This window comes from Cynocephalus volans, chromosome 5 (assembly GCF_027409185.1).
Source record: "Cynocephalus volans isolate mCynVol1 chromosome 5, mCynVol1.pri, whole genome shotgun sequence".
Taxonomy (NCBI): Eukaryota; Metazoa; Chordata; class Mammalia; order Dermoptera; family Cynocephalidae; genus Cynocephalus; species Cynocephalus volans.
In genome coordinates, this window is record NC_084464.1 from 50,677,253 (window position 1) to 50,693,792 (window position 16,540).

The window sequence follows — 16,540 nt, forward strand, 5'->3', positions numbered from 1 at the left end:
AGACCTAAAGTCAATAGACTCAAAGCAGTTCTAGAAGGCCGAGGGCTCCAAAGAATGCCACGAGGGACACTGGCAAACTCTATGCTATTTTCATGACTTCTGAGTGTGTGTGTGTGTGTGTGTGTGTGTGTGTGTGTGTGTAATTATATGTGTGCCCCGTGGACTCTTGGGGAGACTTCTAGAATCAGGTTGTAAGGTATCTGTTTGTTCTTCCCCTGGTTCTACAGACTCTACTGAAGACTTACCATGTGCCATAGAACTGTGAGGGCCAGGAGTGGACCAGAGAGACTGGCCCCTGCCCTGACGGGACTTGGCTACAGAGCCACAGGGTGGTCGTAGGATTGATGCTAGCCTGAGGAGCACATCTGGGTCTGACTCTGCCCCTCATAAATTGAAGGACTATTTATTGAACACTGACTCTGTGCTGGTGACACAGCAGTGAGCAAGACAAATATGTCCCCGTTGTCATGGAGCTTTTAGTCTTATGGGGGTTGCAGGCCATTACAAAAATAAACAAGTAAAGAAAGATAGTGTCAGGTGGTGATGAAGAAAATAAAACAGTAATGGGATAGAGAGCAGCTAGAGGTTATTCTAGGTGGGGTGGTTGGGGAAAGCTCCCATGAGGAGGGGACATTTCCCACTAACTAGCTGTACAACAGCGAGCCACGTTTCCTTTTTGCTTCAGTTTTCTAATTATGTAAACTAGGGGTGTGGATTAGAGGAGCTCTATGGGCCTGCCTAGCTTTGAAAGATAATGATTTTATCTTCTCCTGCATGATCCTTTTACCCAGTTCTAAAAAAGGAAAAATCAAGCCAATTATACCATATTATTTCTCTGCTCTCCCTCCAGGGTCACGAGGTCCTGTATTTACAGGACAGAGATAACGGGAGCCGTGGACAAGCACTTTATTCCATTAGCTTCTCTTCCAGGTGCCGCCCTCTCCCACTCCCACCCCCTCCCAACCGCAGCCGGGCTGGAGCCCCTGATGCAGGCCGCGGTTCTCCACGGGCATCTGCCACTGGGTCTGCGTCACCGAGCCACTGCCTGGAGTGTTGAGAGGAATCACTGAGAGGACCCTCCCGGCAGCTATGTTTTCCCATTGGAGCAGAGGGTTCAGCCCCAAGTGGCTGGGTGAAGGCTGTGAGTCCCGAGGTGCCCACGCTGCCCTCTCTCAAGCTCCCTGCAGAGCTCCCGGGAGCTGTCCACTGCTCTTGGTGCTGTGATGTCCTTAGACTCTGCAGTGTGGATGGCTCCCTAGAGCCACAGCTGCTCCAGGCACTGCCCACAGGTCATCCTGGCCATGAGGTTGATGGGGGAGGGTTTGGTCTGGGAGACCGGGATTGGCCATCAAGATGCCCTGCATTCTACTGCCTCGCCTGTGGCTCTGATGTCCTGCCTGGCCTGCCACAGCCGTTCCTGAGCTTCTAAACCAGGGCCCGGGCCAGTAAATAGCTAAAAACAACTAGTTATTATTCCCATCCCCCCATTCCAGCAATGTGAGCGTCCCCTGCCACTACACTGTGATGGTACCATTTCATAATCTCAGAGGCTTATCCTTCTCTATGGGAAGCTTCACTACAATAATGAGCTGACGCCCTTATCCATCCCCTAGTGCCTGGCATTGCCCAGCCCTGCCAGCAGCTCCAGCAACCACACAGAGGATGTCACTGTCAGCCTCATCCCCAACCTCTCTGGCGGTCTCCAGGTCATCATCCTTAAAGAAACACAGCCCCCTCCATTGGAATCAAAGTCACTAGTTGCTCCCAGCAGCCCATAGATCATTTCTGAAGCCAGAGCGAGTGAGGGGTGGTGTCTTCATCTGCACTTCATTCTCGCTGGCACAGCGCAGGCTGGACTCCTACTGGAAATTCAGTTGCCTCCCAAACCTGAAAGGAGACAGGATGCTCCTGGTTAGGCTGTGCATGTGGGCACTGACTTTCACTGGGACTTAAGGGGGAGGAGAGGAGGCTGCTGGCCACTGCCCAGGCCTTGGGCAGCACATCTTTGTGTCCTGCCTCCCGGGGCCACATTGACTCCCCAATGTCTGAGGGAAGATGCTTCCTCTGCCCTTTGCAAAAGTTTCATCTTCCTGGGCCAGGACCAACACTCATCTTCCAACCCTGTGGTTTTCACTGACCTCCTACTTGATCCCCTGAGAGCCTCTCCTTGCCTTTTGCTCCAGATATGAATTATAATTCGGAATGGCTCCTCCTGACCCCATGGCCCCCATCCTGTCACCTCCTGTGGCTAGGCATGGAGAAGGGTTCTCTAGATTGAGAACCAGGACCCCTGAGTTCTAGCCAGGATGATTCCCAACCTGTGGTGTGACTTTGGGCAGATCTTGTTAGTTCTCTAGGCCTAGCATTCTTCATTTCCAAGTTGCCAGAGCTCTCTGGAAAAAGCAAGGTAGCTAGCATAGCTCCTTGCTTCTCAAAGCGTGATCCAGGGACCAGCGGCACCAGCATCCTATGGGAGCTTGTTAAGAAATGCTGGGTCTGGGACCCCACCCAGACTGACTGGATCAGAATCTGCATTTTAACAAAATCCTTATATTCACTGGCACATTACAGTGTGAGAAGGACTGGTATGAGTGACTTGCAATTAATTTGCTTAAAGAGCAAAAGGGAATTTCTGAGATTCTTGGGTAAGGTAATGAACACAGTATTTTAAAAAATTGCAGTGGGCAGAGAGATTGAGTGGTGAGGCTGGTGAGGGAATGGGAGAGGAGGCAGCTGCAGCCAACCAGGTGCGGCCATGGGGACCTGGCAGTGGGTGAAAAGTGTGGGCTTGTTCTGCTTGATACTGCTGAGGACAAACTGGTAACTCTTGGTGACACATTGAATGTGGGAGGTAGTGGGGAGGAAGAGATTGAAAACAATTCAAGGCTATGAGCCCTTCAGATCTAGTTCTGTGTGCAAGACCCAGGCTGGCCTCACTGTTTAATTAAACAGAGATGGTCCTTATTTTTAAGATATTCTGACCTGTCCTAATTGAATTCTAGAAAAGGAAGGAAGAAGACAAGGTGCACCAGAGCTTATGAAAGTGGTGTGTTCCCATCACTCCAGAGGCATGGTTCCCAGCTCTGCTGCATGAAGGAAACCCCTGGAAGCCCTTAGAAATCCTGATGCCCAGGCCACGCCCCAGACTCATTACATCAGGATCTCTGGGGTGGTCCCAGGTGACTCCCATTCACAGCCAGGGCTGAAACCCACTGCTTTCATCTCTCTGGTCCAGGGATTGGCAGGGGAGGGGCTGGGAAGAAACACTACAGAACAGGGCTGTGAGCACACTACACTGTAGGACACAGTTCCTCATGCTCAGACCTCAACACAAAATAAAAGGTGCCATTTCTAGTTCATTCACTGTATAAACTCCAGTTCAGGGACAGAGCTCTCAGTCTATATTGGGATTTTGATTACTGTGGCTTCCTAGGACAGAGGGTGCTGCTACAGATACACTATTAAAAAAATCACACCTCATGGTGTTGGGCCAGTTCTCACACGGAGGCCGACTTCCCTGCTAACTACTCCGTGGTGCTTGGCAGTTTATGAGGGACTTTTATGGACACTCTCAGGAGAGGCTGACAGCCCAGGCAAGGGTGGAATCTGTACATGACGGACACTGAGAAGGAGCTTCAGGGAGGTGGCCTGCCCCAGGTCACACAGGGCAGAGATGGCCCTTGAATTTAGGTCTCTTTCCCTCCAATTCTGTGCTCTTTCCCTTTCCCCGGGAGGGTTCCTGAACACAGGAGAGAGCTGGAGAGGAGCTGGACAGGCTGGGGAAGGCGGGCTCGGTGGCTCCCTGGCAGGGCCTCCTCCTGCACACCTGGGGAAGACGGATGTGTGGCTGTGGAGGTCACACCAAGGTTCCTTTCCAGATGGAAATACTTCCAAACTCAGAGATTAAGGAAGATTTTTTTTAAAAGGCCTCTTGAAAGGGGTTAACCTCATTTTCTCAGATGTAAAAACCATCCTTGGCAGTTGGAAATGGCAGATCTGACTCCAAGGATGACTAATGCCACTTACGGGGGACATATACCTGTCCACACATGCCCCTGGCAGGGATTTAAATGTTCCACGGCTTTTCTATGAATCCTAAATCAGGTAGATTCATCCTGGCCCTTGGTGAAGTTTAAGAGCCAGCGAGGCTTATGTTAAATCTCCCTCTCTGGGCTTCTGCTCCCTGGCTGATAATCGCACATTCCCCGTTAATGAGCTCTCCTGCAGAAGCCGCGGCAGCGCTGAGTGCTGAATTAAGAGCAGAGAGCCCTGGGCAGGGAGAGCAAAGTGTTTGCTTTGGCTGAGAAGGTGCCTGGGCTCCAGCCTGCATGTTTGCCTGACGGGTCAGCCTGACAAGTGGGCTGGGTGGACAGTGCTGTGTGGTGGGATCAGGGCCTTCTGCCATGTGTCTGGAGACGTCACGCCTGCTGGTCCTTTGGCCCTGACCTGGAGGGAGAGGGACTCCTTGTCAACCCACCTTTGACTTCCTTTGTAGCTCATGGTCATTGAGAACTCAGGATTATTTTCTTCCTTTAGGAATAAAAATTAAACCCTGGAACTTTTTGGTTTGCTTTGATGAATTACTTCCAGGCCGCTGTTTGTTTGGACAACAAAGCTCCCCAGCTGCACGGTGGGTGGAGGCTGAGGTCACTCTTCTCCTGTCAATGCTGGTCCCTTCTGGCAAACTCCCAACAGCAGGGTGGGCACATCTTGACAGTCATAGCTTTTCAAGATAGCGTGGCCAGTGGAGAGAGGGCAGAACAGCTGGGTAATCCTGTCTCGGCCATTTATTAGCGATGTAACTTTGAGCAGGTTATTCAAGCTCTGCATGCCTCAGTTTCCTCCCCTGTCAAAAAGGGGATTTGAATCTTGGCTCTGTATGCCTCACAGGAGTGTTGACAGCATCAAATAAAGCAACACAAATGAAAACGTTATAAATGGTCATTTGCCATATGCATTTTTATTGAATGTATCTGCCGTTCGGTGTGGCTCTCTGTACCGTCCGGGGACAGTGTTAGTGGGAAGACAGCATTCTGATGCAGACCTTGGGTTTAAGCCTCTTCTCTTCTGAGTTGGATTGTGACATCTCTCTTGTATGTACAAAAGATTAGTGAACAGAATGTAAACTACATTCTTACCTGTAGGCTTCGTGAGGGGCGGAATGATGCTGATTTCTATGAATTTCTTACAGGGGCGGGTCTGCCAGCCCCAGAGACCGCGCCCTGCCCCTGCTTATGTCCTGGACACCCCCCTCCCACTTTCTCAAGGAAGTGGCTCCTGCACTTCTGGGCCCGTCTTCCACCGCATCACCACTTCCCTCTTTCTGCTGGACCATTCCTTCCGGTACATAAACACGTTTTTCTGGTTCTCATTTAACACAAACAGAAGCCTCCCCCCTCGCGCCTGCTTCCCTTCAGCTCCTGCTCCGTCGCCTGCTCCTGTCCACAACTGGATGCCCCGCAGAGCTGCCCCTGCTCCTGGCCTCAGCTTCTCCCCTCCTTCTTTCCTCAGCCACTCCCAGTCTCCTGCCTGAGATGGCCCTTGTGCTCAGCCACCCTGACAAGCACGGTGGCGGGCGTCTGTTCACATCCTGTCCCCCCCCCAGCCTCCCAGCAGCATCGGACTCTGCTGACAGGTCCCTCCCTGGAACCCGTTCTCCTGCGGACCTGCCAGACCTGCCGAGGCTGCGCTCCCTCCCCTGCTGTCCCTCCCTCACCCTGGCGGCATCTTCTCAGCGTCTCGGCTTCAGCGTCTCGGCTTCAGCGCCTCGGGGATCTGTCCTCAGCAATCAGAATAGCTGTGTCCACCCTTCAGAGGAGAGTTTACCCAGTCCCATAGCTTTAAACACCACCCAGACACGACGACTCCCATGGTTCTTTTTCTAGCCCAGACCTCCTTGCTGAGCTCCAGACGCGTGCCCGGCTGTGCACTCGACATCCCCTCTTGGATGTCAACGGCATTTGAACTTCGAATGGGCTGACCGGAACCATCCGTTCCTCCGGCTCCTTCCCTCTGACATCTACGCCTCTCCTCCTTTCTCATTTCAGTAAATGACACCACCACCCTCTTGGTGGCTCTGATCAAAAGCCCAGGAGGTGCGTGGACTCTTCCCTTCCCTCCCACCTCATGTCCAACCCACTGGCAAGTCCAGGCCACTCGCGTCCCTCTCCTGCCCCTCACGGCAGCCTGATAACTGGTCTGCTCTTGGTCCCTACAATCTACACCACATCCGACAGCCAGCGTGAGCTTCCTGAAGCATCAATCGGATCGTATCACTCCCACGGTTACGGTGCTTCAGCGGGTTCCCAGTACACCTGGAATAACGTCCAGCCTCCCTCTCCCTTGCCTATAAGGCCAGTGTGGTCTGGCCCCTGCCCTCCCGCTCTCTGCCCTCCAGCCATTCTGGCTTCCTTCCCGCCCTGTGACCAAGCAAAGCTCCTCTCCCGTCAGGACTTTTCGCTTTGTTCTGCTTGGACCGCGTGCTCCCTACAGAGAGCATCGCATGGCTGCTCCATCCCCTTATTCGGCTGTCAGCTTGAAGTTCCCTTCTCTAGAGACGACTCCCCACTTACCCAGCTAGAAGCAGCCTTCCCGCTTGCTGCCCACAACATCACATACTTTAGCTATTTCGTAGCACTTGTTATCGCCTCAAATGATCTTGTTTTTTGTTAATGTGATCATTGTCTGTCCCCCAGAGCGTCAGTTTCTCATGGGCTTGGCTCTGTCTCATTGCCTCCCGTAGCTCCAGCACTCGTAGTAGGGCCTGGCATACAGAAGGCGCCCAGTAAATGCAGGGCTCGGTGACTGATGGGCTGTCCATTACTGTTCAGTGCCCAACGTATCACTGGAGTATCTGGGGCATAGATGGGGCCTTGGAGATCACTGAATCCGATTTTTTTTTTTCTTTTTCAGACAAGGAAACTGAGGATGAGAGAAGGTCAGGACGTCACAGTCAGTTGGTGGCGGAGCTGGGCTGTCTCAGGCCTCAGAGGAGACCCGATGATGGTGTGATGCTGCTGGTCCTGGTGGTGAAGAGCACATAAGCAGGCTGGCATCCCAGCGCCGTGAGGGCCACACGCAAAGGCCTCCTTCAGCTGCGGTGCTCCTTTCAGGAGCAGACGTCCTGCTGTCCTAACCGCAGACAGGTTGAGAGTAAGTGAAGCCCCTCAGGGCAGGGATCGGTCCTTAAAGATCCAACTCTGCCTTTCTGACTTGCAAAGGCCATGTTAAGCCAGTCTAGTAGCCTTTGGGTTACTGGGACGAGGCTAAGACTAAATGCAGGGCTGGGGCAAGGGGCCCTGGGACTTGTCCCTGTGGTGTGTGGGGAATGGAAAGCAGAAGAAAAGGCCCGACCGGAGCAGATGGGAGGCGGGCAGCGGCCAATGCAGGGGAGTGACGGGGAGGGACAGGCCAGTGACGAAGGTGGGGAAGGGCCATCTCCTTCTCTTCCTGTTGTCTGACACGCCACACAGATTTCCTCTGTGACTGTTGCAGTGTCCTCAGGCCTGGGCCTTCAAGTGCTGTTTACATCTATAACTCCTTGGCAGGAACCGTGCTCTGACAGGAGACTGAGGTTTCTAGCCAGGGCCTCAACAAGCTCCCAAGCCATCACTCGGCCCCTTCCTGTTTGGAGAAGGCTGGGCGAAGCAGAGAGCTGCCTTTGGGGACAGAGAACGAGAGGAGCTGAAGACCTGGACGAGGGGGAGAGCTCTGCCAAGCGGGCCAGGAGCACCGGGGCCGCCCTCCCGCTTGGGCCTGTCCTGGTGTTGCTGATGCTCCCCGTTGGGACTTCCTCCAGGAGGACACAGGGGCCGAGCATGTGAGAAGTGACCGGAAGGCCAGCCCTGTGGCTTTTCCTACTCCCTTTTCACCTCACACTTGCTCCAGCTCCCCTGGGGTGACCTGTGGCCCTGGAGCAGCCACTGAGAGAAAGGCACTTACATTTCTTCTGCAGAATGCTCTGTCTGGCCTTGATGAACGCCAGGATGTCTGAGTCCGTCTGGCTATCCCCGGTGAGAGGGATGGACGACATCGGTCTCTTGGGGATGCTGGGGATAAACACATGCTACACTTTACCGCACCTTGCGACTGTACTCAGCATGTCCCTTTCCCAAGTGCTTTTCCATTTTCAGGGACTCCCTCTCACCCAGGAAGCTGTGTGACACATTTCACCTCCTTTTCTATCCCTTCCCCCTTCTCTGTGTGGCGGCCACACCAGTCCTTTCATCATGCAAATCAGGTCATGTCACTCCCTGCCTTGAACCCTTCAGTGGCTTCTCATCACTCTTGGAGTAAAATTCAAACTCTGTCCTATGCCCTACAGGTGCTGTGTGATCTGACCCCGGTTCACTGTGCTCAGGCCCCCCAATCTTCTTTCTGTTACTTGGTGACAACAGGCTCCTTCCATCCTCAGGGCCTTTGCTGTAGCCATCTCCTCTCCCTGGACTGCTCTCCCAGACCTTAACACACCTGACCGTGCCTCCTCTCCCTGCCGTCCTCTCAAACCACAAGCAACTTTGGGTGCTGGTATTCCATCTGCAGCTCAGCGATAACCGCCGAAGCAGATTGGGGCAGGGAGGGCAGGATCTGCGCTGGGGCATGGGCAGGGCAGGTGGTGGAATTCAGCTTGGGCTGCTTTGGGAGAAGAGTAGGTCCACCGGATGGAGAAGGCAGAGCCAGCATTCTAGTCAGAGGCACAAATAGCCCACGCTGGTTGGGGGGCGCTTACCAATGTGTTCAGTCCCAAAGCAAACTACTCATGGGCCTTGGGGCCAGGCCTGTCAGCCCTGAGGTCTGTATGGGGCTAGTGGGCTAGGTTGGAACTGCCCCTGAGCTGGCTCTTTTTTCCTTTGAGGCCCCAGGCACATCTATTCACCAGGAGGTGTGAAGCAGCTCTGCTTGCACAGGGCCCGTGACCCTGGGAGAAACTCCCAGCAGTGGGAGTCAGCATTCCCAGGACAGCAGCCCAGAGGCCGGCTCTGGGCTCTGTCTGTGTGGCTACTGCACAAGGGCTGTTCAGGAGTGGGGGGAGCAGACTCGCGATTTAGGCCACCCCACCCACTGTAGGGGTTGTGACAGGTGTCAGAGGGAGGAGAAGGCCACAGACCTGTCTTCTGCGGGGGTGCCAGTGCTGCTCTGTTCCTGGCTGTGTGGGCTGGGGCGAGGCGAGGGCAGGATTCTCCTGGCATTCACATCACTGCACAATACAAACCAACAAAAGCAAAAGGTATAGAGGAGGTTTATAGAAGAGAAATTCAGGGTTTATAATTAGGGGCTGTTACGACTGAACGTGTCCTTCCAAAATTCATATGTTGAAACCTAACCCCCAATGTGATGGTATTTTTAGGTGGGGACTTTGGGTGGAGCCCTTATGAAGGGGCCTAGGGCCCTTATGAAGGAGACATCAGAGAGCTGCCTTGTCCCTTCCACCATGTGAGGACCCAGCAAGAAGATGGGTCCTCACTAGACACTGAATCTGCTAGTGCCTTTATTTTGGACTTGCCAGCCTCCTGAACTGTGAGAAATAAATGCTTGTGTTTGAGCCGCCCAGTCTGTAGTATTTTGATATGGCAGCCTGAGAGCAGAGTGAGACGAAAGCCAAGACTCCTCTGTCTTGGAGGTTTACGCATTGATTTTCATTGCTGGAGCATGGCATGTGCTGGCTGTGAGGCTGAACAACAAAGGCCACGACTGTCATTGATAGACACCATCTACATGCCAGGCCCTGTGAAAGTGCTTTGTAAACATTTGCCATTTGCTCCTCTTAATGGCCTAAGAGGTGGATGTCATACCCATTTTATAGATTAGAAAACTAAGGCTCAGAGAGGTTAGAGAAATTCTAAAAGTGACCCAGCTGGTAAGTGGCAGGATATGGAGCTAATCAGGACTCGGTGAGGCTTCAGAACGTGTGCTCTCAGCCGCAGTGTTTTATTAACTGGGCTTGGACCTGTGGCTTTCTCAGGAAGCCCACTCTAGCTCACCCCTGACCACACTGTCTGCCCCTAGATGGCCACAGCTGACCAGCTCTGTGCTCCCTCAGTCAGGAATCAGACCCAACAGCTCACCAGAGGTAATTGTGCCCATTTTACTAGCTGCCTGCTGTGTGTGCCTTGCTTTGGATTCCCGGTTGCACACAGTGAACCCAGTAGCTCCTCCTGGGAGGTGCAGAGGTGGGGACACAGCTGGCAGGACGCCAGTGTATTCCACATGTCTCTGAGGACAAGGTCCCTACTCTAAGTTGTGCTATCAGGACTCAGTGATGGGATCCTCTTCCTTGCTTTGGGATGGTTCTGCCGAGAGACTGGAAGAGGCCTAAAAAGTCACCTGGTTAGAACCCTCCTTTTACAGTTGGGGAAGCTCAGGCTGAGAGGTAGGCTAGGGTTAGAGGCCAGTGTGCTGGCTCTGCCAAGTCTGCATCATCAGTCCGAGGTATTCCACAGGCCTGACAACCTGCTTGTCCTACCCATGAGTATGGCCCCTTCTGCCCTCTCCCATCTCAGCCAGCGGCAGGGCTTCTTACCCTGGGCCTGCCTCCATTGGTTTGGGAGTGGGGGTCAAACAAACAGGGAAGGAAATCAGAGCCTGGGACTCCCCCGCTACACCCCCTGCCCATTTCCTAGCAGTCCAGAGACTGCACAGTGTCCTTGGAAGAGTGGAGGATCTCTGTGCTGGGTCTGGTGAAGGCTGCTGTAGGACCAGAGGCAGCCACAAGGTGGCAGCCTCGGCATGTTTTTCTCTGGAGAACAGTGGCCAATTTTCAGGGCTCCTGCTGAGTGGTTCCTGATGCAGGCCTGGAGAAGGGAAGGAGAAAGAGCTTTCCATCCTGCAGGTGCCATGATTACAGCAGGTCAAGGTCAGTTTGGAAGCTGTAGCAAGTCTGCAAGACCAAGTCACTGGCACACAAATGGCTCATCAACTCAATAGTTTCCTGGTGGAACCTTTTCTGGGATTCCAGGGAGAGTTCACAGATGCCAAACTGTTGAGGGTCTGGAGTGGGAGGTAGAGGAGGAGAGAAGGGTAGGAGCAGGGCAGAAGAGCTTGACCACGCTGTGGCAGGTGGGAGCATCCAGCACCCTCTGCAGAGGCCCAGCCTTTTGTCTCAGCCAGTTCATGCAAGAGGACAGAACGGTTTGAAGGCTCGGGGCTCCTGAGCAAAATGACTCCTCCACTGAAGCTGCCTGAGCATCGCTGGATGCCACAGTGGTTTCTGTAACCCTCGGGATCATGCCACAGATGCCCTTTGCCCCCTCTTTGCCCACCCAGCCTTTGCAGCTGACTTCATTTCTCATGGTGACAGCCATTGGAATGAATGATCTCTTTCTTAATAAGGATTAATAGGCAATATAAATAATAATTAGGCCTCATGGATTGCCAATCAGAGTGTTTAGTATGATCAGCCTCCAGGACCTGAGTGTCCCTGGGAAAGTGATGGAATCAGGTTTCCTTCAGGACATGAGGAGCAGAGGACCAGCTGCCTAGCCTGCAGTGATTCCATTAAGAGTGGCCACTCTGGAACTCAGGCAGAAACACTCATCTGGGTTCTTGCTCTCCCACTCCAGCAGCTCTCAAATGGCGCTGGAACGTTTATCTTCTCCTAGAATGATAGTGTCACAGGGACCTTAGTGCATTCTACAGATGAAGCCAAGGAATCAGTCCCAAAGGAGAGAGCTGGCTTGCCCGAGGGCATGCTGCTTGGAAGAGCTGACTTGGATTCATGTGACACACTCTTTGTGAAAGCCTAAACTGAGGGGACTCCTTGGAGTTAGCCAATGACGAGCTGATGCAACTGTTGAAATCCAAGGTTCTCGACTTCAGGGTTAAAGATCTCGTAAACTGGAATATCTAAGGAATGTCCAGCAATGCCCAAGGCCAGGACAGGCCCTACTTCTATGACAAGGTGGAAGCTGGAGGAGGAGCACGATTCTCATGCTGGTTTCCCAAGGAGATGCTGGAGGTCTTGCCCAGCAGCAAGTTCTTTACCTAGTCCGTGGTGGATGCTGTCCTGGAGATGCTGGCAGCAGAACGGACGAACGGCCGAGCAATAAAGAGCGTCTGTCTAGCTGATGGGGCGTGGGACAAAGGCAAGGGAGCAAAGGGAAGGAAGAAACGGAGAAAGGGAATGCAAGATGGGAATGAAGGTGGGTGGAGCAAGAGAATGAAAGAAAGGGACAGGAGAAGGAAGGAGTGCAGGAGTAGCGCAGAGACAGGACAGGGGCAGGGAGAAGGCAGGGGCGTGCAGAGAGGTGGCAAGGAAGGAACAAAAGCACTAAATGTGGAGTTCAGTGGTCTGGGTTTCATTTGCAGCTCTTTACGTTATTAACTACAGAACTGAAAACATCTCTTCTGGGGCCACAGTTTCCTCATTTGTAAACTGAGGGGGCTGAACTCAGGGGACTCTGAAATGGTGAGGGCCAATGACAGGGAGATCTGGTTTTCCAGTCCTTAGAAGCCTGGCTTTCTATGGAAACACAGATCTGCTCTTTGAAAATCCTGGCCTCTTGGCAAAATCAGACTGTGTGGACACATTGAAGGAATACAGGACCCGGCATTGGGAAGAATAAAAAGTTAGCGCATTTGTACGAAATATTACAGAAATACGGATTGGGAAATGCCAACTCAATAATGTGCATGTGTCCCTAAATAAACAACATAATGTGCATGTGTCCCTAAAGGCTAATCATTAATGCTAAACAAAACTGATGTGAGGAGGGAGGGTAGTGGCAAACTCTGACAGGTCTGGGTTCGAGTCCTGATCTTACCATTTATAAGCTGGGGAGCCCTGAGCAAGTTACTTAACCTCTCTGAGCCTGAGTTTTCTCATCTGTAAATGGGGGACAATGACAGTACTTACACTGCATATTTGTTCAGTGCCTGCCATCAGGGCCTCCACCAAATGACTGGGGATATTATTATTGTAAGAGAAGAAAGCCAATGCTGTCTCTTTGGAGAATTTAAGAACACCAGCAGCTACTCCTCCACTGATGGCTGTTCACAGAGAATGTCTGAAGCATCATGATGACCTGGGGCAGGGTCTCCTCCCTGCCTCAGCCCTGGCAGAGCTTCGTGGGCTCTTTACCACCAGCACTTAAAGCAAATTTCTTTGTCAGAGGTGGAGCTCCTAGACCTCTCCCTTTCCCATCTCCAGCAGGGACACTTTTCCTCTCACTGGTCTAGTGTGACCTTCCCACCCACAAATCTTGGTACTCAAGCACTGAAGGGAGGGAATTTGGGGGAGCTGACCACTCACAGTTGGAATGTCTTAGCAAACTCTGTTTAGAACACTCATTTATCTCTGCCCAGGGTTAGGACATCCAACCAGACACCCGCAGTCACCACAGGTGACAGGAGCTAAACAGTGCTCAGGGGACAGCTGATAGCCATTTTCCCAAAGACACTCCTTCCGGAAGAGTGTCTATCAAAGAGGCCTGGGCAGAGCTCTTGGAGCAAGATTATGGGAAAAGCTCCCATGGGTGATCTGAAGCACACCTTTGAAATCCAAGGTTCTGAACTTTAGGATTATGGATTTCTTGGCAAGCATAGTCTATTTCTACCTTATAGCCTCAGATCTAGTGAATGTATTTACTGTGCCTTCTCCTGACACCCTCAGCCATCTCTCTCTCTCAAACACACACACACACACACACACACACACACACACACACACACACACACACACACTTGCACACATGCACATGTACTTTATTGTCTTTGAAGCAAAAGAAAAATTAGAGACGGAGCTTTCTATTTGCTGAGCAGGCTGTATCTACCAGTGGGAGCTATGCAAGAGGTCAGAAAACATACCTAGGAGTGTGACTGCTGGATTGTGTGGTAAGACTGTATTTTGCTTTGTAAGAATCCATCGTACTGTCTTACAAAGTGGCTGTACCGTTTTGCATTCCCATCAGCCAGGAATGAGAGTTCCTGTTGCTCTGCACCCTCACCAGCTTTTGGTGTTGTCAGTTTTCTAGGATTTTAGCAATTCTGACAGGTGTGTAGTGTATCTCATTGTTGTTTTAATTTGCAATTCCCTGGTGACATATGGCGTTGAGCCTCCTTTCACACACTTATTTGCCATCTCTGTATCTTCTTTGGTGAAGTGGCTGTTCCGCTCTTTTGCTCATTTTTTAAATTGGGTTCTTTATTTTCTTATTGTTGAATTTAAGAGTTTTTTTTGTGTATTTTGAATACACGTCCTTTATCAGATATGTGTTTTGCAAATATCTTCTCCCAGTCTTTGCCTTGTCTTTTCATTCTCTTAACAGTGTCCTTTGCAGAGCAGCATTTTAAATTTTAATGAAGTCCAACTTATCAATTTTTTTCTTTAATGAATCTATACTGCCTTTTAAAACACAAGCTAACCAAATGAAACACACCACACCAGTTATCTCACGTGTGAGATGTTTCCTCAAACTACCACACCAGCCGAAGTGCTGGTGCTGACGACCGGGTAGGGGAGGGAGGGAGGTCCAGGAAAAACAGCCTGGTGTGGAGGGCTCAGTGACTCGCCTTTTTTGTTTGTTTGTTTTGAGATAAGGGGTTTTTTTGGTTTTTTTTAAAGAATAGTTTTGGATTTACAGAAAAGTTGCAAAGACAGTACGGAGAGTTCCCATGGAACCTATACCCAGTTTCCTGTACTGTACATGTTAACATTACTATGGTACATTTGTCACAACTAGTGAACCAATGTTCATACGCTATTATGAACTAAATCCCATAATTTATTTGGATTTCCTTAGTTTTTACCTAATGTCTTTTTCTGTTCTAGGCTCCCAACCAGAACACCACATTACATTTAGTCATCACGTCTCCTTAGGCTCCTCCGGACTGTGACAGATTCTCAGACTTTCCTTGATTTCGATGCTTTTGGCCATTTGAGGAGTACTGACCAGGTATTTTGCAGACTGCCCTTCAGTTGGGATGGTCTGATGTTTTCCTTATGCTTCGACTGGGGTTATGGGTTTTTGACAGGAAGACCACAGAGGTGAAGTGCCTTCTCATCACAGCACATCAAGGGTACTGCCTGCACCTTGTTTTTAAAGCTCTATTTCACATTTCCAATGTGAGAGCTCAGCGCCCCTTCCAACCCAGAGGACCACACCCCTTGGTGGGGAGATGGAGACCCCAGTGACACGGCCCTGGCCTCTGGTCTGACGGTACCGAGTCTGAGGCTGGAGGATGGCAGGAGGCATGCGTCAGTGGCTCCACCACCTGGGCTGTGTGGTTGGAAAGACACAATGACACGGTGTGTGGAGAAGGAGAGTCCCTGCTGGATCATCCCATCATTTAGGAAAACTGGCTGCGGGCCGTCCTCAGTGGTGTTGTGGGAGGCTGCCCACATCTCTCCTGAATCTGTGCTAGGACAAAGAGACTTTTGCGCGAGCTCCCCTGAACCGTGGCATCCGACTACCCTCTGCCCTGTCACCACCATCGCCCTTCTCCCCAATCCTCCTCCTTTTTGCACATCGTGCCCCTCCCCCTCCCAATCCCCTCCTCCTCCTTGGGGCAGGACCAGGGCTTGCAGAGTTGAACCTCTTGTCTCTTGTTACCATGGCAGCAGGGCTATGGGCTGGCAGAGCAAGGGACTGAAGGGGTGTTCCTCAAACAAGCTTGAAAGCCACTGGCCTGAATATCTACAACCAATTAAAACCGTAAGAGTGGTTCGTCTTCCAGACCATGCAGCGTGTAAGGAGACATTCAGAGCAGCAGGAATGGGCTAAGGAAAGAGAGAGGAAGGGAGCTCTTCCATGTAGCCCGACACTGTCAGCCAGTTCTCTCCTTACCTTTTGTTAGTCAGAAGCTGGGACCCTTCATGCTGGGATTCAGATGTCCGGGGAAACGGCTTCATGTTGTCCAGTGAATTCACTGCTAGAGAATTTGCCTGTTGGTCCAAGAAGGAGTTTCTCAGTGTTAGCTTGAATCTAGTGACATAAGATGTTCTTGATACAATTCTTAAGGGGAAAAACCAGCTGTAAAAGTTGGTATATACAATGTATATGGCAAAAAATAAATCTAGACATAGAAATGACTGTAATGATGGGGATCAAAATATTATCTTTGGATGGTAGGAGAATGGGTAATGTTTGATTTATTCCTTGTGCTTTCCAACTGTTTCAAATTGAGCAGGTATTACTTTTTATATAGAGAAATAAATGTTTAAATGTTTCTGTTTACATTTACATTTAAATGTTTAAATGTGAACGTTTGAATGTTATCTGACAATTTTCTAGAAAGTCTTTCTGGTTTTGCTTCTCCTTGTCCCAAAGACCCCAACCAGGGTCAGGGGGAATCCACTGAGCTCTTCATGCAGGTGAACGCTCCGCCACAGCGCCCTGGAAACCTTGCGTGTCTCCACGGAGGCCTCGTGGTCAGGGTGTAAGTTGCCGCTGGTCTACGTCAGGATGCCCTGTGATCCTCCCAGAACATGCGAGAACAGGAAGCTGTGAGCAGCTGCTACAAGGCTATTTCCCACTTGCCTCCCTATCTTCCCAGGACAGTTATCAAAATATTTTAACAAATTTTTGTTACTTGTAAATATTTACAA

The 16,540-nt window shown here is 51.2% G+C and overlaps 1 protein-coding gene across 5 annotated transcripts in view; it reads right to left on the reverse strand.

Moving 5' to 3' along the window:
* Nucleotides 1–906: 906 nt before the first annotated feature.
* LOC134378048 (kinesin-like protein KIF6) overlaps nucleotides 907–16,540 on the reverse strand; it is a 336,082-nt gene continuing 320,448 nt past the window's right edge. For 4 of the 5 annotated variants that reach the window (XM_063096971.1, XM_063096970.1, XM_063096968.1 and 1 more), the window contains 4 exons: nucleotides 15,780–15,877; nucleotides 9,107–9,196; nucleotides 7,942–8,048; nucleotides 907–1,887 (listed from right to left, as the gene is read on the reverse strand). In XM_063096971.1, coding sequence (XP_062953041.1) covers nucleotides 1,871–1,887; nucleotides 7,942–8,048; nucleotides 9,107–9,196; nucleotides 15,780–15,877 — 312 coding nt within the window. In that variant the 3' untranslated portion in view covers nucleotides 907–1,870. Of the gene's footprint in view, nucleotides 1,888–7,014; nucleotides 7,132–7,941; nucleotides 8,049–9,106; nucleotides 9,197–15,779; nucleotides 15,878–16,540 lie in introns of those variants that run through there. The other variant, XM_063096969.1, reaches the window with a different exon arrangement.